Below are 20,963 nucleotides of genomic sequence, written 5' to 3'. Positions count from 1 at the left end.
TTCATTTTTTGGCCTATGGATATCCAGTTGCTTCAGCATCACTTGTCAGAAAATGCTCTTTCTGCCATTGAATGGCTTTTGCATCTTTCTCAAAAATTAGATGGGCATATTTATGTGAATTCATTTCTAGGTTCTCCTTTTGTTTCGGCTGGTTCTCATTCATGTTCTCGTGACTACCTGTGAATATGATTATTTTTAATTTTGTGTCAACATTGTATTTGAAAAATTGTTTTTAAAAATAATTTGAGGGCTGGATAAAATTTTTTCAACTGGAGGTTGGAAGCAGGGACTCAAACAGATGTTTGTATTCCAATACTCATAGCAGCATTATTCACAATAGCCAAAAGGTGGAAACAACTCAAATGTCCACTGACAGGTGTATGGATAAACAAATTATGGTATGTACATACAGTGGAATATTATTCAGCTTTAAAAAAGAATGACATTCTGATACAGGTTATAATGTGGATGAAACTTGAAGACATGCTAAGTGACTTATATGAGGTACCTAAAGTAACCAAATTTCATAGAGACAGAAAGTAGAATGGTGGTTGCAAGGGGCTGGGGGGAGGGAAGGAAGGGAGTTATTGCTTAATGGGTACAGAGTTTCAGTTGAGGAAGATGAAAAATTTCTGAAGATGGATGGTAGTGATGGTTGCACAATAATGTGAATGAACTTAATGCTACAAAGCTATACACTTAAAATGGTTAAAACGGTCAATCTTATGTTATGCAAATTTAACCACAATAAAAATATTTTAATGGTTAAGTGGTAAATTTTGTGCTGTGTATATTTTACCACAATACAAAAAAAAAAAAAAAAAGGGCAGGGGAGTGGGGGAAATATTTGCAAGTACCAAATGTGAGAATGTTAAGAATAATAATAAAGCCTTAGGAGTCTGAAATTTTTGCTGATAATAATTTCAGAAAACTTGATAGGGAAATATGAGTGACTGGCACAGACATGTAATTTTAAAAGGATGAGGAACCTCAGCAGAGCTTAGCACTGCATTGTGGAGAGTACTGGTAGATCCCACTTTTATCCCCAGAGTGTAGCTTTATATTCAAGACTTTAAGATTTCTCAGTTTGGCTCCTATTGTGTTAAATATATACAAAGAAGATTCAATGTAGCAAAAGAACTGATTTTAAATATTAAAATCATATTAGTTTATAATATTTTACAGATCATAGGGATCTTCCTAGCCATTATCAAATTTAGTTGTCCAGATATCCCTGTGGGGTAGCTAATAGGATTTTTGTTTTGCTAAGGAGAAAACTGAGATGCCAAGGGGTCAAGTAACTTGCCCAAAGTCATACAGTTTCTGATAGAGCCATGAGCCATGACCCCAACCCTGGTCTTTTAATTCCCGGTATAGCATCCTTTCTGCTAATTTATCCCTAACTCTCATTCTGCTATCATAATAGTGATAATGATTTTGACAATGAGAATAAAGAGTAGTGGCAGCTATCTCTTCAAAACCCCTCTGAGATGGAGAAGTAACTTACTGTAGTGATTAAGCCTTTGCTCTTAGGATTCCTGGGTCCAAATCCTGGTTATTGTACTTACTATTTGTATAACTTTGAACACATTTCATAACCCCTTTTTGCCTCAGTTTTGTTATCTGTGACATGGTACTGCAAATTGTACCTCCTTCCAGGGTGGTTCTGAATATTAAATAAGTTAACACTAAAGCACTTAGGAAAGTGAGTATAGTAGACACTAATTTTTTTTTAAGTTTTTATTTAAATTCCAATTAAGGTACGGTGTCACATTAGTTTCAGGTGTACAATATAGTGATTTAACACTTCCATTCATCACTACTTATGTGCTTGTTATTTTATTATTATTATTATTTCCATTCTCTCATATGATCCTCAGAGTAACCCTTCAGTATATAGGTATTATTATAGGCTCCTGATGGTTCCTGAAGCCCAGTACATTTGCTTTAACATGATAATTCTAGCAATACAATTTTTGCTTTTTAAGAACAAGGGATTGCTCTTAATCAAGAGACTGAAAGGCTCTGTAGCAGTGGTTCTCAAAGTGTGGTCCCTGAATCAGGGCATCAACATCACTGGGAACTTGTTAGAACAAGTCCTAGCAAATTTTCTAGGTCTTATTCTAGGCCTATTTGAAATCCTCATCTGTAAAATGAAAATGATTAATGATAGAACTTTGTTGAGAGAAATAAATTATATAATGCATGTAATATACTTAGCATAGTGGCTGGCATATAGTAAGTGCTCAATAAATATTAGTCATGGTTATTGTTCTTACAACGAAAGCATTAATAGAATCTTTTAGTAAATCAAGAAATTATATGGAGGAATTTTCAAATTAAAAAGCTGTTTCATTTCCAGAGCAAATGAAAATATTTCATGGGTCATTATGGGTTCTTATGGAAAATTTTTGCTAATGTCCTGGTAAGAATACTAAAAGTTGACAACTGATTATTGTGTTGATGATGATCGAGCAAAATACTCACTTTCTCTTCTNTTTCCCTTCTCCCCATCTTCCTTTTCCTTCCTTTTTTCCTAGCTCTTGTCAGCCAAAACCAATATTCCCACATACACCAGGATAGCAATTTACCTGTTGTCATCCACTTCTCACTGTTATCCAAGATCTGTTTAGAAAATGGTAAGATCCTTTACCCATCCAAATTAGGGTCGACTCTGATGAGCAACCAGAGTGAGAATCGCTCACATTTCCTGAATTTGGAAACTTTCTCCTACTCATACTCTTAGTATAACCTCAATCAAAGCCAGCCTTTTAAGTTCATGGATTCCTAGTCAAAGTTTTCAAATGCATCCTCTCTAAACCAGTCTTCCTAGATTTCTCCACTCTTATGCCCCGGGCGTTTTTTCATCATGTTTATCAGAAGCCAACTTTGGTAACAATGACTTGCCTGTTCCCACAGAAGAGCAACGAGGGCCTTCCATCACAAAAACATACCAACCCGTACTAGAAACCAAAGCTTCTGTGTTAGAAGACAAAAATTGGTTCTTAAATTGTTTAGTTATAAAGGAGACTTCTCAAGGAAGATCATGGTTACACCAATCTAGAAAGAATACAGTCTGTCCCTGAATGAGGTTGTAAAAAGGATAGGATATGGGTTGTTGGGAAAAGGGAACCTTGTCATCCCTTGAAATACAGACATAATATAGCCAAGTTCTGTGTGGCTCCGGGAGTGAGTAGGAGTTGGGGCTGGCTGCTCTGGGTCTCATAGATTTGCTTTTCATAACCTTTTCATCATAATCTAAGAACTTTCATCATAACCTAAGAACTTTGAAAGTTTCTGCTTTTAGAGAATGTGATTTTAGGAGTCAGGTGTCGCTCCCACACCTCCCCATGGCCTACATATTTTTCTGAATCTGATGTATTAAGGAATCAAAATTTATGACTGGAACTGTCTCACTGGAGTGGGATAGATATTGAGGAAATATGTATATACTAAGAAGAAGCCCAGTAAGTATGGCAAAACAATAAATAGGAATGAAATAAATCATCAGGTATCCAGAGGGTTCATCATGAAAATGTCAAGGAATCCAAATAGGTGGGTGAAGTCAGTGACAGGAAATCCCTCAACAGGCGATTGAATGGCAAGCAAATAGTCTGTGAGCAAGGAGCAAGGCCTTAGTCATTAAGGGGCAAGATTGAAATCCCAAAGTGAGAGGCTGGGATTATATTATCTAACCCTAAGGAAACTAGGAGGGAGTTTGTTCAATCCTTCTAATCTAGAGTTATGGTGGTTCTTGTGATCCAGTGATGATGAATGTGATTACGTTAGACAGGAATCTTTAAGTTGTAGGTGACAAGAACCCAACTCACACTAGCTTAAGCAACGAGAGAATTCTTTGCTAGTGTCCTGGGGGCAGCTCACAAGATTAAAGAAAGAACTGCAGGACCAAAGGTGCAAGGCAGGGTGTGGGACTCAACACTTAGAGACTCTTCTCTGTCCATCTCTGCTTGGCTGAATTCTACAGCTAGGTTTGCTTTACACAGTGAAGGAAATGGTCCCTGCCAGCCCTAAATTCACATGCCCCTGCCGAGAAAGAAAGTGCTTCTTTTCCTCCAGTGTCCATGAAGGAGACTCAGGAACAGATCCCAAGTCTGCTGACTACCAATAAAATGCTCAGTCTTGAGAGATGGGATCTCAAGTCTGGGCGATGCTGAAGAATCCGATCTGTAGGTCCACAGGCTGTGTAGGGATTCTAATCCCTCAGAAGTCATCATAGGGATTTAATTCCTTGGGGTTAAAGCTTTGATCCCATTTTAGTGAAAATCTCCTGAGGAGAGGTAATTCCTAAGCTAATTACTTATACTTTAATATGAATGGATTTGGGTTCTTTTTTCTTTTTTTTTTAAAGGTTTTATTTTATTTATTTGAGAAAGTGCCTGCACACAGGAGCGGGGGAGGAGGGGCGCCGGGCAGTGGGAGAGGGAGAGAGCCCCGGACTCAACCCCACAACCCTGAGATCATGACCTGAGCTGAAACCCACTCACTCACTCAACTGACTGAGCAACCCAGGCTCTCCTGGATTTTGGTTCCTTTTTCAAGTAGGCCTGGATAGACTGATGGCTGAGCAGGATTTATATAATGAGTACTGACTTGGGGTTAATTATTAAATATCCCTTTTGAGTTAATATGTATGTTGTTTCAAGGTTGGATCTTTAAACATCCTCACTCAAAATTGGAAATTCTGAAATGGAAGACAATCCTCAGTACTGCTGTGAAGAGGCTACAAGAAGCCATCATTCAAATGTAGGGAGCCCTCTGCAATCTTTATTTTTTAAAGATTTATTTGTTTATTTTAGAGATAGAATAAGAGAGAGCACACATGCGCACCTAGGGGGTGGGGTAGATGGAGAGGGAGAGAATTCCAAGCAGAACCTGCTGAGCCCTGAGCCCATGCAGGGCCGGATCTCACAACCTGCATGGAAACCAAGAGTTGGATGCTTAACCAACTGAGCCATGCTGCAATCTTTAGAATCACGTACTTTATGAGGCACATAATGGGTAGATAGGCAAGAAGAAATGCAGAGCCTGTGGGACCCTGTATCTGTATCTGTAAGACAAAAAAAATACACACATGCACACACAAACCCTTCTTTTCCTAGTAACTCATGGTATAAGTCACTCTGCAGTATACAACTTTATCAGTCAGTCAGCCTTGTCAGGTGACCAGTAGAGGATCCTGTGTGAAGACAGTGGAGAGGAGGGAGAGAAGAAAAGAGTCAGGAAAGAAGCACCAGCTGTAGGNTGTTGTACGGAAGTAGAAGCTGTTCCTGTGTTCAAGAAACTTGTCATGGTGAAAAACTAACCATCTTGGCAAGTTAACTAACAATCCACAGAGGACAAATCAAACAATTAGGAAGTGATAACAACCAGAGCAAGCAAGGAGGAAATAACTACTCTGTGGCCAGACAGTGGAGCTGATGCTTTACATTTGTTATCTATACTACTTAACACAACCCCAGGAGAGAAAGGCAATTATCATCTCCATTTTACAGATGAGGAAACTAATGTGCCACAAAGTGTGGCAATTTGTTGCGAGTCATACAGCTAGAAAAAGGCAGAGCCAGGAGTGAAACCCAGTTCCATCTGACTCCAAAGTGCACCCACTTTCAACCATGCTTTGTGTTCACTCCAGTTTTCCACCTGTGAAAATAACCACTTACTGCTTTGTGGAGGGCAGTTCAAATGTGATACATGCTTAGTATTTAAAATACTTATTTAAGGGGCACCTGGGTGGCTCAGTCAATTAAGTGGTTAAATGTCTGCTTTCAGCTTAGGTCATGATCCCAGGGTCCTGGGATGGAGCCCTGTGTCAGGCTCCACGCTCAGTGGAGTCTGCTTCTCTCTCTCCCTCTTCCCCTTTCCCTGCTCGTTCTCTCTCTCTCTTTCTCTCTTATAAATAAATAAAATCTTTAAAAAAACTTATTTAAAATTACACACACACACACACAGGGGCACCTGGCTGGCTCAGTCAGAAGAGTGTGTGACTCTTGATCTCGGGGTCATGGGTTTAAGCCCCATATTGGGTGTAGAGATTCTTTTTAAAAATAATAATAATAAACTTTAAAAAATACAAAAAATGAAACAAAATAAAATTACACACAAAAAAAGTAAATTGCAAAATGAGAAATGTTTAGATCAGAAGCAAATAAATTTTAATACTGTTGATAAATCTAAATTAAGAGAGATCTTATAATATGAAATTCTTTATTAGATTTTTCTAAAATCCTGGCCTTTCCTGTTCTGGATGAGAATTGAGCAGCTTGTGCAAGGACTGGGAAAAAAAGGGCCTGCAATCATCTGACTCGGTCTCATTAATGTTATCTCTCTCTTTAAAGCCCTTTAAGGACTGGGAAAGGCAGAGCAAGCCCAGAGCCCAGGTCTTGGTTAAGATGTTAGATCTTGTGCTAAAAATTCCTGGTGATTTAATCAACAAAGTATAATTTCTAGTGAAATGTTTTTTAAAGATTTGATTTATTTATTTGAGGGAGGGAGAGAGAGAGAGAGAGAGAGCACAAGTAAGGGGAGTACAGAGGGAGTGGGAGAAGCAGGCTCTCCACTGAGCAGGGAGCCTGATATGGGGCCGATCCCAGGACCCTGGGTATCATGACCTGAGTCAAAGGCAGACGCCTAACCAACCGAGCCACGCAGGCACCCCTCTAGTGAAATTTTAAATTAGTATTTAAAATTTTAAACTTAGTTTCACTAGAAATCCCTCTTTATTGGTTGAATCACCAGGAATTTTTATTTATTTTTTTTTTAAAGATTTTATTTATTTATGTGACAGAGAGACAGCCAGCGAGAGAGGGAGCACAGCAGGGGAGTGGGAGAGGAAGAAGCAGGCTCCCAGCAGAGGAGCCCGATGTGGGACTCGATCCCGGAACGCCGGGATCACGCCCTGAGCCAAAGGCAGACGCCCAACGACTGCGCCACCCAGGCGCCCCCACCAGGAATTTTTAAATTTAAATTACTAAATTTAGTATATTGGTAAATTTAGTATCTAAACTTACATCATATTACAATTATTATTTTAAAACACCTATGGTTAGGGACGCCTGGGTGGCTCAGTCGGTTGAGCATCTGACTCTTGATTTCCACTCAGGTCGTGATCTCAGAGTCGTGAGATTGCGCCCTGCATTGATCTCCTCACTGGGCGTGGAACCTGCTTAAGGTCCTCTCTCTCCCTGTGGCTCTCCCCGTTCCTGTGTGCTCTCTCTCTGTCTCCCTCAAAAAACAAAACAAAACAAAAATCCCCACTTATGCATAGTATTTAAACTAACTTTCATTATTGTACAGTGATCAATGTTTTGTTTTAAGATTTCTCCCCCGTGTTTTTATGGCTGGAAAAATCTTTCTTCATGCTAAAATTAGATAAGCCTACTCTATTTTTCTTTTTTTCTTCATTTAGTTGGAAATTTTGTTGTGTGATATGAAGATTCTAGCTTGATTTCTCCCATGCCAATAATAATGATAGCTATATTTATTGAGTGCTAATAATAATAGCTAACGTTTATTGAGTGCTTGCTTTGTGTAAGGCACTACAGGAAGCAATTTATACGCCTCCGTGAGTAAGTCACTGCTTCTTTGCCAAGGTCAGAAAGCTAGTGAATGGGTGAGCTGCTGTATACTTACAGATTTATCTGATACCAAAGCCTGTGCTCTGTCTTCACTCCAGAGCCATGTATTGAACGTATTCTGTGTTATCCACTGATTTGAGTTCTCAACTTAATCATATCTTCAGGCTTATATACATTAAAGTCTTCTTCTGAGCTATCTATTCTATTTCATTGATCTGCCTAATTGAGTTTTCATCTATTTAAATAATTCAGATTATATAATATGAGAGACACAGTAGAGTGTTAAGAAAGAGGGCTTGAGGCCAACCAAATTGACTGGTCTACAATCCCAGTATCATCCATGCATGTGACCTTGGGAAAGTCACTTAATTTCCCTTTGCCTTATTTTCCTCATCTGTAAAATGAGGGTAATCATAGTAACTACCTCTTAGGGTAGTTGTAAAACTTCCTAGCACAACTAGGCATTGAAGAAATGTTAGTTATCATTATCTTAATAATATCTGGTACAGCAGACCTCCTCTGGTATACTCTTTCTACATCAAAAGCAGCTAAAACAAGTTCACCAATTTATTCTTCCAGGTAAACTTAGAATTAGTTTTTCAAGTTTAAAAAAACCTCAAATGATGAGGAACAGGCAGTGTATTTTAATGGAAAAAAAAAAAAACTTGCACGGAGTATATGAGAACTGTCTGTAGTCTTCACTCAATTTTGCCATGAACCTAAAAACACTCTAAAAAATAAAGACTAAAGCAGAAACTGAAAAAAAGAAATGGAGTCAGAACATCTATCTAGGTTCATTAGTCAATGGCGTGGGATCTTGTGTAAGTCACTTGAGCTCCCCGAACCTCTGCTCCTTTAGTCATTTAGGGATAATAACATGTCTTCTGCTTACCACAGCAGGTTCTTGTGACTCAGTATATATAAACATACTTTGTAGACACTAAAGCACTAAGCAAGCAAAAGCATTTTTCAATAATAACCCAGTACTGTCAGAAGTGGTTTCTTGAAATAAGTAGGGTTAGAACCAAGAAGAAATGGCTTCGCAGAGTAGATGGAGGAGGTGAATTTAGCTGGCACACAGCACCAAGGATGAGTACGATGCTGTTGTACATGACCCATAGTAATAAACTATGTCAAGGAAGTGGTTTCTTAACAGTGAGAATTGCTAAAGTTGGTAGAATTCATTCCCAAGAGATTTATCGTATACATAATCCAAGCTTTAAAAAGAACACAAGTAAGTTTACAATATGTGCATTACAAGGCATCTCTGCAAGAAAATCAGCCAAACCTTAACATCCCTGGGTTCCCAGGGTAAGAGATAGCATGTAGATTGAGAAAAAATCCTTGCTGGATGAAATGCAGTTTTAGGCAAATCAGAACTATTGGCTTTTGTACCCTACCAAATTTCTGTCACATTTGCTCAACACAGAACATTATATCAAGTTTAATATCAAGTCAGACCCAGGGAAATTAGAGAAGAAAAAATATTCTCTAACTCCATTTGGCAGGTACACACTGAAATAGACTCTCTTTTCTTATCATAGGAAGTCTAGTCCGACAAACATAGTGAACCCTCCCATCTCAGACCAGATCCCAAGGTACTCCTTACAGCAGAGCACATCCTCCACACTGGGTTTACCTAGACATTTTGACTGGGCCTGAATCAGGTCTCTGGGCTGTAACTGTCAAGGTGTAGTCTTTTGATTTTATTCATATTTACTCTTAGGACATGGTGGTACAAAAGCATTAGACTGGGAATCCCAGGCTTGCTCCCAAACCCTGTCCCTGCCATTTCTCAGTTGTGTGACCGGGGGTACAAGAGGCAATGTTTATAAAGGTGCAGAACTCAAGCTTTGGAGTTCACACAAGTCTCATGCTCCCATTTGCCAGCCATGTAATTTGGGGCACTTATTCTGCTTCTCAAAACCTTACTTTCCTCGTATAAAATGGAGGTCCTCCTAGAATGTACCTCATAGGGTTATTGAAAGCATTAAATGAAATCATGCAGTTAAATAACAGCACAATGTGTAGAATATAGTAAATGTTTGATAAACAGAAACTATTATTTAGCATTTATCAATTCCTTTGGCTTCCTCATCTGTAAATGGAATTAGATATTTTCTAGGCATCCTTCAGTTCTTACATTTAGTGAATGCCCCCACTATATTTAATTTAGCTTAGGTTCTTTTTTTTTTTTTTGAGATTTTATTTATTTATTCGACAGAGAGATAGTGAGAGAGGGAATATAAGCACAGAGGAGCTGGAAAGGGAGAAGCAGGCTCCCTGCCAGGGAGCCCGGTGCGGGGCTCAATCTCAGGACACCAGGATCATGACCTGAACCGAAGGCAGATGCCCCACAACTGAGCCACCCAGGTGCCCCTTAACTTAAATTCTTAGGCAGTTTTGATTTCAGATGATTTGAGATGTAGTTTCCTTTCTGTTCCAGCCTCTCTCTTAAAGTGGTCCAGATGCCAGAGGGCTGGGATAATTGGGTAACTTCTGACTTAGAGAAGGATTCTTTTGTAATCCCCAATGATGACTTTTCCTGAGAATGACCAGTCACCCAAAACTTCCAAGAAACCTTTTATGCAAGTATTAGGGCTCCTTTGTTGAACTAATCAATTTGGGATAATTATCACCTGCTGGAGAATCCAGAGGTCAACTTCTGGTCCTCGGGCGAGAAGAGAGCAAAACCACTGCCACTGCCAGTTCCTTGAGAAAAGGCAGAGAAGGGCAGCCTTCTGTTGGTGGAGAGGCTGATTAATCTTTACACGATAACCAAGACTTTGCCTAGGGACTTGTTAAAGGGGTTAGAAAAGGAAGCACTAACTACTTTTAAAAGAGTTATGAGGAACTTCCACGAATTATGGTTGCCCACTCTGAGTATTTGAGTAACATGGCATTCATATAAGGTAGGAGATTTTGCATTGGGGTTTTTTGCACTACAGCTTTTATATCTCGATTTTTGGCCTTATGGGTAAGGAGGGGGAGCATGCCTTTTTTTTTTTTTCTGATTATAGGTATTTACACCTTAGAGGCATACTTACCTTTCTTAAGAATAATTCAAAAGGCCCATTTGTAGAGAGTCACAGTCTAGAGAGTCACATGATTCTAGACAGTCTAGAATCAATGTCTAGGCATTGAATGAAAGGGCCAAGATGTAGGCTTGGTGAATGGTCATTAGACTCAGGCTTCCAGTTGGTCTATAAATGTGTGTTGTTAGGCTGACATCCTGCCAGCGTCTGATGCTTATAAATGGAGTGGCATACGTGTATTCTGGAGTAGGGAAGAGTGGCAGTATATAAATGCCCTTTTTTTTTTTTTTTGGTCACGTTCAAAAATTCAGCCCACTTTTGACAGTGGGATACATTTTCATGAGAATGTGACAAAGAAAGGAAGGAGGAGGAAAACAAAAGAAGAAACAAACATCAAGAGAAACCAGTTGTTTTAATCAAACATTTCCATTTTTGAGTGGCAGAACAGGCCCTTGCCCACCCTCCTGGCTCTGGTTCCTTTCCCACAGGACTTGCTGAGACGTGCCCCCTCCTCCTTCTCTGAGAGGGGCCAGTGACCCTTGCTGATTGTTAGGGACCCCCAGCCCCAGCACTCCTATGCCAACAGCAGTGTGGCTATTATACCTCTCCCTCCTTTCATTAATCAGCTATATTATTTCCAATTACTTTTTTTTCATCATCATAAGTGTACTCTTTAATTCTCCCATCCCCTATTTCACCTATCCCCCCATCCACCTCCCCTCTGGTAACTGTCAGTTTATTCTTTATAGTTAAGTTTTTTTGGTTTGTGTCTCTCTCTCTCTCTTTTTTCCTTTTGATCATTTTTTTGTTTCTTAAATTCCACATATGAATGAAATCATATGGCATTTGTCTCTCTGATTTATTTTGCTTAGCATTATACGCTCTAGCTCTATCCATGTTGTTACAAAACAGATTTCATTCCTTTTTATGGCTGAATAATATTCCATTGTGTATATACCACATATTCTTTATCCATTCATCTATCAATGGAAACTTGGGCTGCTTCCATAATTTGGTTATTGTAGATAATACTGCAATAAACATAAGGGTGCATGTATTTTTTTGAATTAGTGTTTTTGTATTTTTTGGGTAAGTACCCAGTAGTGCAATTCCTGGATCATAGGATGATTCTAGTTTTTTGAGGAAACTCCATACTGTTTTCCACAGTAACTGTACCAGTTTGCATTCCCACCAACAGTGCATGAGGGCTCCTTTTTCTCCACATCCTCATCAACACGTTGTTTCTTGTGTTTTTGATTTTAACCACTCTGCAGGTGTAAGGTGATACCTCATGGTAGTTTTGATTTGCATTTTCCTACTGATGAGTGATGTTGAGCATCTTTCTGTGTCTGTTTGCCATCTGTATGTCTTCTTTGGAGAAATGTCTGTTCATGTCTTCTGCCCATTTTTTAATTGGATTATTTGTTTTTTAGGTATTGAGTTGTGTCATTTGTTTATATATTTTGTATACTAACCCTTTATTAGATATGTCATTTGCAAATATCTCCTCTCATTCCATAGGTTGTCTTTTAGTTTTGTCGATTGTTTCCTTTGATGTGCAGAAGCTTTTTATTTTAGTGTAGTCCCAGTAGTTTATTTTTGCTTTTATTTCTTTTGCGTCAGGAGACATATCTAAAAAAATGTTGCTACGGCCGATGTCAGATAGATTACTCCCTGTGCCCTCTTCAAGGATTTTTATGGTTTCTGGTCTCACATTTAGGTCTTTATACATTTTGAGTTTATTTTTCTGTATGGTATATGAAAGTGATCCAGTTTCATTCTTTCTCATGTTGCTGTCCAGTTTTCCGAACACCATTTGAAGAGGCTGTCTTTTTCCCATCATATATTTGTGTCTCCTTTGTCGAAGATTAACTGACCATAAAATTGTGGGTTTATTTCTGGGTTTTCTGTTCTATTCCATTGATCTATATGTCTATTTTTATGCCAGTACCATACTGTTTTAATTAGTACTGCTTTGTTTTTCTTTATTTAAATTCAATTAGCCAACATATAGTACATTATTAATTTCAGATGTAGAGTTCAGTAATTCATCAGTTGCATAAACACCCAGTTCTCATCACATCTTGTGCCCTCTTTAATGGCCATCACCCAATTACCCCATCCCCCCACCTCCCATCCAGAAATCCTCAGTTTGTTTCCTATAGTTTAAAGTCTCTCATGGTTTGGGCACCTGGGTGGCGCAGTCGTTGAGCATCTGCCTTAGGCTCAGGGCGTGATCCTGGCGTTCTGGGATCGAGCCCCACATCAAGCCCCGCATATGGCTCCTCGGCTGGGAGCCTGCTTCTTCATCTCCCACTCCCCCTGCTCGTGTTCCCTCTCTCGCTGGCGATCTCTCTGTCAAATAAATGAATGAAATCTTTAAAAAAAATTTAAAAAAAAAAGTCTCTCATGGTTTGTCTCCCCCACTGATTACTTCTCATTCAGTTTTCCCACCCTTCCCCTACAATCCTATGCATCATTTCTTATATTCCACGTATGAGTGAAACCACATAATTGTTTTTCCTCTGATTGACTTATTTAGCTTAGCATAATACCCTCCAGTTCCATCCACACTGATGTAAATGGTTAAGTATTTATCCTTTCTGATGACTGAGTAATATTATATGATTTATCTATCTATCATCTATCTATCTATCTATCTATATCTATCTATCTATCTATCTATCTATCTATCTATCTTCTTTATCCATTTATCTGCCGATGGACATCTTGGCTCTTTCCATAGTTTGGCTATTGTGGACATTGCTACTATAAACATTGGGGTGCATGTGCTTCTTTGGATCATTATGTTTGTGTCTTTGGGGTAAATACCCAGTAGTGCAATTGCTGGGTCATAGAGTAGCTCTATTTTTAACTTCTTGAGGAACCTCCATACTGTTTTCCAGAGTAGCTGTGCCAGCTTGCATTCCGACCAGCAGTGTAAGAGGGTTCCCCTTTCTCCACATCCTTGCCAACATTTGTTGTTTCCTGACTTGTTAATTTTATCCATTCTGACCAGTGTGACGTTATGGTATCTCATTGTGGTTTTGATTTGGATTTCCCTGATGCTCAGTGATGTTGAGCATCTTTTCATGTGTCTGTTGGACATCTGGATGTCTTCTTTGGAGAAATGTCTATTCATGTCTTCTGCCCATTTCTTGATTGGATTATTTGTGTTTTGGGTGTTAAGTTTGATAAGTTCTTTATAGATCTTGGATACTAGCCCTTTATCTGATATGTCACTTGCAAACATCTTCTCCCGTTCCATAGGTTGCCTTTCAGTTTTGTTGACTGTTTCCTTTGCTGTGCAGAAGCTTTTTATCTTGAAGAAATCCCAATAGTTCGTTTTTGCTTTTGTTTCCCTTGCCTTTGAAGACGTGTCTGGGAAGAAGTTGCTACAGCCAAAGTCGAAGAGCTTGCTACCTATGTTCTCCTCTAGGATTTTGATGGATTCCTGTCTCACATTTAGGTCTTTCATCCATTTTGAGTCTATTTTTGTGTATAGGGTAAGAAAATGGTCCAGTTTCATCCTTCTGCATGTGGCTGTTCAATTTTCCCAGCACCATTTGTTGAAGAGACTATCCTTTTTCCATTGGATATTCTTTCCTGCTTTGTCAAAGATTAGTTGACCGTAGAGTTGCGGGTCCATTTCTGGATTCTCTATTCTGTTCCATTGATGTATGTGTCTGGTTTTGTGCCAGTACTAAACTGTCTTGATTACAGCTTTGTGATAGAGTTTGGAGTCCGGAATTGTGGTGCCACCAGCTTTGGTTTTCTTTTTCAACATTCCTCTGCCTATTCAGGGTCTTTTCTGGTTCCATACAAATTTTAGGATTATTTGTTCCAGCTCTGTGAAAAAGGCCGAGGTATTTTGTAATATAACTTGTAATCTGGAATTGTGATACCTCCAGTTTTGTCCAATTACTTATTTTTTTTAAGTAAACTATGCCCATTATGGGGCTTGAACTCATGACCCTGAGATCGAGAGTCACATGCTCTACTGACTGAGCCAGCCAGGTGCCCATCCAATTACTTATTTTTAATCCTTTAAAATTTTTCCTTTGGATATAGCTCTTCTCATACCCAAGTCCCACACTCAACCAATAAATGCACATATGTGTGTACGCACACACACATACACATACACAAGGACCAATTCTTCCAAACACTCTGAGACCCTTATTGAGATATGCCAGTTCGTTTTAGGAATTTTCAAGTGCATCTTAAAATGAGAACCATTGAGAATTCCTGTTTGAATATGCTCTGAATCTGAAGGGACTTGCTGAGTCCTTAGATATTCTTTTATATTGTTTCCAAGGTCTGTTTATTTGTTTTGCATTCCACTCTACACCCATGTTGAAAATGCCCAAACTGCTAACTCTTCTCTGAGAAGGTAGCTCCCACTTCCCCTAGTTAGAGTCCTGACATTTCTAATTATTCTCAAGTGTTGGTCACGGATCTGCCCAATTCCATCCCCACATTCTGTTAGAAGAACTCAGAAGCCCTGCAGCCCACCTTTAGTAGCTGGGACCATGGAGTAGAGGCAAAGCCAGCCAGTCCATGTGGATGTTAAACAGGTGGTAATGAGCTCCAAGACAGCCAAGAATGTCTTTAGTATATGACCTCTGCTTTTCCAGCCTGATTCTGGAGCCTTGTTCTAATGCCATGTTGCCAACATCTCCTACTTGGCATACTTGGGTGCACGAGTATATGTGCACATGTGTGTCTTCATGCGTGTGTTTGTATGAGCAGGTGAGTATATATGTGTTTGTATACCTGTGTGTGCGTGTGTGTTGGGGGCAGGAAGCTGGGCAAGAAGTAGGAAGGTCTGCTTCATTTGCTGATCCCTCGGATACAGAGCCCTGGTGGGTCTGCATTTTATCCTATGCCCGCAGCTCCTGTAGCACCCAACACTAAGAATATGGGGAGAAGTCTCATGAAATGAGGAGAGTAGAGTGTTTGGAGTTGATATGCATGGCATTGCATCCTGCTTTACCATGTTGATACAAAACTCCGGCACTCTTTAGAATGGGGATAAAGAGCACCTATCTCGTAGGAATGTATGAATTTTGCCTATGGAAGATACCTAGTGAATATTTATGAATGGTTCAATGAATGTTCCAAGGGGGCTACCTTAATTTCAGGATCTGGTCTCTGTCTGAAATATAGCAGAGAGGTAGTTTCATATTCACCTACCCTTTCCCTCTACCACTTTATTATTAATGAACATGTATGTGTATATTCCTCACTAAATTGTTACAAAAACAGCTAGTATATTTAGAAGGCATGCTAAATACTGGGGTCTGTGCCTAGAGGTTTGTGTGCATTAATTAACCAGAGATTCCCTGGATTTCTGTGAGGTATTGTTATCCCCATTTTATAGATGAAACAAAGCAAGGCTCAGAGGAGTTTAGTATTTTGCGTACTTTTTACAGTTCCAAGAGGCAGCCCCAGTGTTCACCTCAGTTCTTGCCCAGGCCTGTGCTGCATGGTGCCATTCCTGTGGGGACAGGTGCTACTTACTAGTCCTGCATTTGCTGCAACCTCTAGTACAGTTCTTCACACACAGCAGGTGCTCAATAACTGTTTAAAAATCAGGGCACTCAATAAACACTTGGCTAAGGATTTCCAACTCCAGCTGTCCAGATCTAAGGAAACCTAATAGATTGGCAATAAAGTCACAGAGGCCGGAACAGCCATTACCCACACTCTAGCCCTTGATAAGATCAAGAAATAGCTAGTTCTTGAATTGTTTTTCTTTCTTTCTTTCTTTCTTTCTTTCTTTCTTTCTTTCTTTCTTTCTTTTTTTTTTTTTTTAAGATTTATTTATTTATTTTAGAGAGAGAGAAAGAGCATGAGCTGGGGAGGGACAGAGAAGGAGAGAAAGAGAGAAGCAGACTCCCTCCTGAGCATGGAACCCAACATGGGGCTCAATCTCATGACCTCACTGAGATCATGGCCTGAGCCAAAATCAAAAGTAGGACACCCAGCCGACCTGAGCCACCCAGGCGCCCCATTTAATTTTTTCTTTTGAACAGAAAAGCAGAAGACGCAAAGCTTAAAAAAGAGGGCTTCAACAAACAACTTACCCTGCTCCACTATAATGATCCTAAAGGCGTGGAGAAGGTGAGCAACAGTCCCCAAGTTTCTCAGTGTTTCTGGCTGGAGCTGCTGAAGAGGAAGCCTAAGATGCCAATGGTCAAAGAGGCTGACCCAGAGATGAAGAAGTTCCATTATGCGCTGGTAGATGGTTCTTCTCTGACCTAATATCCTTTCAAAATCCCAAGGGGAAAGAGGATGGAGGAAGCTGGGCATGATGGAAGGGACTGATAGGTAGGGCATTTCTATTTCAGCAGAAAATCGCATTGGAAAAGGAAGTCTGGTGCCTTGTGTTTATTCAGTCTTTTTTTCCCAGGGTCCACATTCCCTCATGCTGGGGACAAGAGAAGTCAAATCAAGAAAAAGGTTGGGGCAAATTCTCCAGTTTGCAAGCCTTACTTCTATTTAAGGGAACCTCTGGTTGTAGCTGATATTTCTGTTAAGTACCTAAGGGCTCACATAGTTCTGAGAAAATGAATTTTCCTTCATTTTCCTTTCTAGAGAGAACCACATGGGGATTTAGCATTAAGAGGATCTACCTTAGAGAGAAAAGAGACTTCCTCTTTTCTCTCTGATAAATTCCTACAAATCCAAAATGAAAAAGCCCACAAGAGGTTGGTACAGCTAGGTTTTGTGAACTTGTTCACATACATATCCTTAGTTATTCCTCAGCCCTCCTTTGCCCTCATCTGCCCATAGATGTTGGCAGGGAGACACAATCCTGCTGCATGCTGTAGGGCCATACTGGGCAGCAATGGGAAACTTTGATTTCCAGTTACTCTTCCACTAATAGGACCAGTCTGACCAGACTTCCCTGTTATTATTCACAAGATTGGTTTCAAAGAATTTGGGGCTAAAGTAAGGATGCCAAGAACTGATGGTTATCAGAGGGGAGGTAGGTGTGGTTAGGAGGGTGGGGGGTTAAACAGGTGATGGGGATTAAGGAGGGCAGTTGTGATTGAGCACTGGGTATTGTATGTAAGTGTTGAATTACTAAATTCTACACCTGAAACTAATCAATGAATGAATGGATGGATAAATAAATTAATTAATTAATTTTTAAAAATGAGGGTGCAAGTAATGTGGACGTATGGAAAGAACATGCAAGTGGAAGTCAGGGAACCCGGTTGCTAGCCTGGCACTGCCATTATTATCCTCAGTGACTATAGGAAAGTGAGTCACCCTCTCTGAACTTCTTTTAGCTTATCTGTAAAGAGCTAATTTAAAAAATTAAATTGGATGTGAGTTAACATCATTCCAAATAAGAATAATTATTACTGTCACTGGTGTTTTTTTATCAGTATCCGCTCCTTAACCTGGATTTTATCTATCCTTCTGGCCGTCTAGCTGTCTGCCAAAGCTATTCTTCTCTGCCTGGGGGTGGCATGTACACCAACATATTCAGTGACTTGCCAAATCAAGTTATCCTTGGAACTTTCACACCTTTTGGATGCGGTAGCATTTCTTTTCCTAATAGGTATGTGAGATGCCAGACAAACTAGAACTTGCGGGTAAGCTAAGGAGTGGAGCAAGAGCTAAATCCCAACGGAGAGAAGAACAGGAAAGTGATTAAGTGGTCAATCTAACTGGGAAAGCAGGTAAGGAAAATGAGACATATGCATGTGGTCATGGCAGCTCCAGCTACAGACTGGCAAGTTGCAACAGGCCAGAGGACCATAGGTCTCCCAGCATCCAGTTATGCCATCCATGTGGTGATGCTGTGGCTCTCATGAGCAGACGGCCCTATAGGAAGGCAAGGCCCCAAGAATACAATTTGCTGGGAAGTGAAACAGGGAGACTGTTATTTAGGTGAGCCAGGTGTCCGCTGGGCCTCCCTGCCCCCTTAAGAACGAGATCACACTGGCAGCACGCCATCCCATGCCCTTAGAAAGCCTCACATCCTCTTCAAGCTGCCAAAATCTTAGGGCTTATGATCTTGTCTTCTCTGACTTGGATACCCTGCCTCCTCTGAATCTTGTTCTCCACTCTGTCTTGTAACTGTGGGTTTATTTCGACTCTCTTTTGTTTGAACCAATTAGAAAATTTGCTCCTTTTTTAAAATTTTGTCTTTTACATAACCACTCACTGGAGGCTTCTGTGAGGATGGGTGAATTAGTTGGTGATGTGGGTTACAGGAAGCTTATTGCATAGTCATCAAACATCTCAAATGAACTATAAAATGTAGGAATGTGTTCTTTTTTTAAAATGTAAGAATGTGTTCTTTTTTTAAATAAAGATTTTACTTATTTATTTTAGAGAGAGAGAGCACATGAGTGAGGGGAGGAGCAGAGAGAGAGGGACAAGCAGACTCCGCACTGAACTGAGCTTGGAGCCTGATGTGGGGCTCTATCTCATGACCCTGAATCATGACCTGAGCGGAAATCAAGGGTCAGATGCTTAACTGACTGAGCCACGCAGGCATCCCTGTAGGAATGTGTTCTTAAAAGGGCTTCATCTGTCCTACGTGTTGTCCAATTTTTCATTCTCCTCTCCAAGATCCTCTTTTTTTCTTTTCCTTTCTATTTTAGGAGCCCCCTTTTCTCTTTTCATTCCCCACCCTTCAAATCTTTCCATTTTCTTATGAAAGAGAAGTTCAGCTCTTTACAGCTATATGCCCAACCAGCTAACATTTGCATTTTCAAGCACTTAGCTAACAATCTGGATAAGTCATCTTAGGAGTAGGGGTGAAGAGATGGGAGAGGGGTCAAGAAGAGAGGGTGAGGTTATTTTACTGCCTCGTGCTGCTGTAAGCCACACCATTGTTACCGTATGTCTCATTCATTCATTCATTAATGTATTTCTCCTTTCCTTCATTCCTTTACTAAATATTTATTGAGCATCTATCACGTGTCAGACACTCAGAATAGAGAGTAATATAAAGTTCCTGTTTGTCAGGAGATGTGTTACAGGAAAACTGAAAGGCAGTATTTAGAAAGGGAAATAGGGGTGCCTGGATGGATCAATTTGTTGGGCATCTGCCTTCAGCTCAGGTCATGATCTCAGGGTCCCAAGATCGAGCCCCACATCGGACTCCCTGCTCACAGGGAATTTGCTTCCCCCTCTCCTCCCTTTGTGCTCTCTCTCTCTCTGTGTCTCTCTCTCTCAAATAAATAAATAAAATCTTTAAAAAAAACTAGAAAGGGAAATAAATGCAGAAAGTGGAAACAAAAAGGCATCTCTAGAAAATATTTATATTCTTTGATTCAACAAATATTTGCAGAGGACCTACTAGTGTGAGCACTGTTTAAGCACAGGGGATATAGCAGAGAATAAAACAAAGTCCTGTCCTTGTACAGCTTACATTTTAGTGAAGGGAAGCAGTAAACAAATAAACAAATATATAGCATTTCAGGTGATGAAAAGGTTGTAAAAAATGGTTAAGCAGGGTAAAGAGGACCAGAGAGTGGCGGGAATGGGGAGTTGCTATTTTATATTGATGGACAAAGAAGACCTCTTTGATAAGGGGCCATTTGAGCAGAAACCTATGGTAGCGTGGGGCATACCATGCTGTTGACAGGGAAAGTGTTCTAAGCAGAAGGAAAAGCCAGAGCTAAAGCCCTCACGTGTGAGCATGCTTAACAAATCCAAACTAAAACATGATCTCTGGAATGCTGGCTCTGAGAAAATATCACCAAAATATCAACCTTTTGAGAAGACAAAGATGAGTTTATTCTAACCAAGGGAAGGGAGAGCATTACCTTTATAGAATCTTCATAATTTCCTATGAGTAGAGAGGTCAACCCTAAAATCTACTGGTTGAGGAACAGTTCTACAAGTCCTTTATCATGGATACAAATTTCAGTCCACATGTTCAGATGAGGAGGAAATACAACTTCATTTTTTAAACACTCATGTTTAATTTCTAGTTAGATTCTACCAGTGGGTGGCAGAAACTTACAACACTGGTATCCTTTCATCAAGATTTCATTTCAGTTCCAAGGAGCTGATGAAATGAGAAGGCATTAACGATTGAGGAAATGTCATTTGGTTCTTAGGCATCCTCATTCCAAATAGTCTGCAGTGAGTGGTCTCTGAAGCTCATGGATGCATCCCTCTGGCTCCAGCGGCAAAGCCTCTCAAGGCCAGGCTCTTTCTCAGCTGCTTCCACATTCTTCTCAGCACACGGGAAATATTTGTCTGACTCTGTCTTACACTGAACGTGGGGAAATCGAGACTGTCCTACTTCTGTCTGTGTAGAAGCCCCATGCAGCATCTATACTTTTACTCTTGAATT

At 40.0% G+C, this 20,963-nt stretch overlaps 1 protein-coding gene across 6 annotated transcripts in view; it reads left to right on the top strand.

Annotated features, from left to right (window-relative positions):
- Positions 1-20,963, top strand: part of LOC103660116 (uncharacterized protein C3orf20 homolog) — a 110,535-nt gene that overhangs the window by 26,169 nt on the left and 63,403 nt on the right. Inside the window, exon 1 of one of the 6 annotated variants that reach the window (XM_008687714.2) lies at positions 18,063-18,206. The exons of the other annotated variants lie outside the window; for them this stretch is intronic. Within the exon in view, the coding sequence (XP_008685936.2) occupies positions 18,115-18,206 (92 nt within the window). The 5' untranslated portion in view covers positions 18,063-18,114. Of the gene's footprint in view, positions 1-18,062; positions 18,207-20,963 lie in introns of those variants that run through there. 6 annotated transcript variants of the gene reach the window in all.

Source organism: Ursus maritimus, unplaced genomic scaffold (assembly GCF_017311325.1).
Source record: "Ursus maritimus isolate PB19 unplaced genomic scaffold, ASM1731132v1 scaffold_21, whole genome shotgun sequence".
Classification (NCBI taxonomy): domain Eukaryota; kingdom Metazoa; phylum Chordata; class Mammalia; order Carnivora; family Ursidae; genus Ursus; species Ursus maritimus.
Note: the sequence above shows the minus strand (reverse complement) of the source record. Positions and strands in the feature narration are given on the sequence as shown.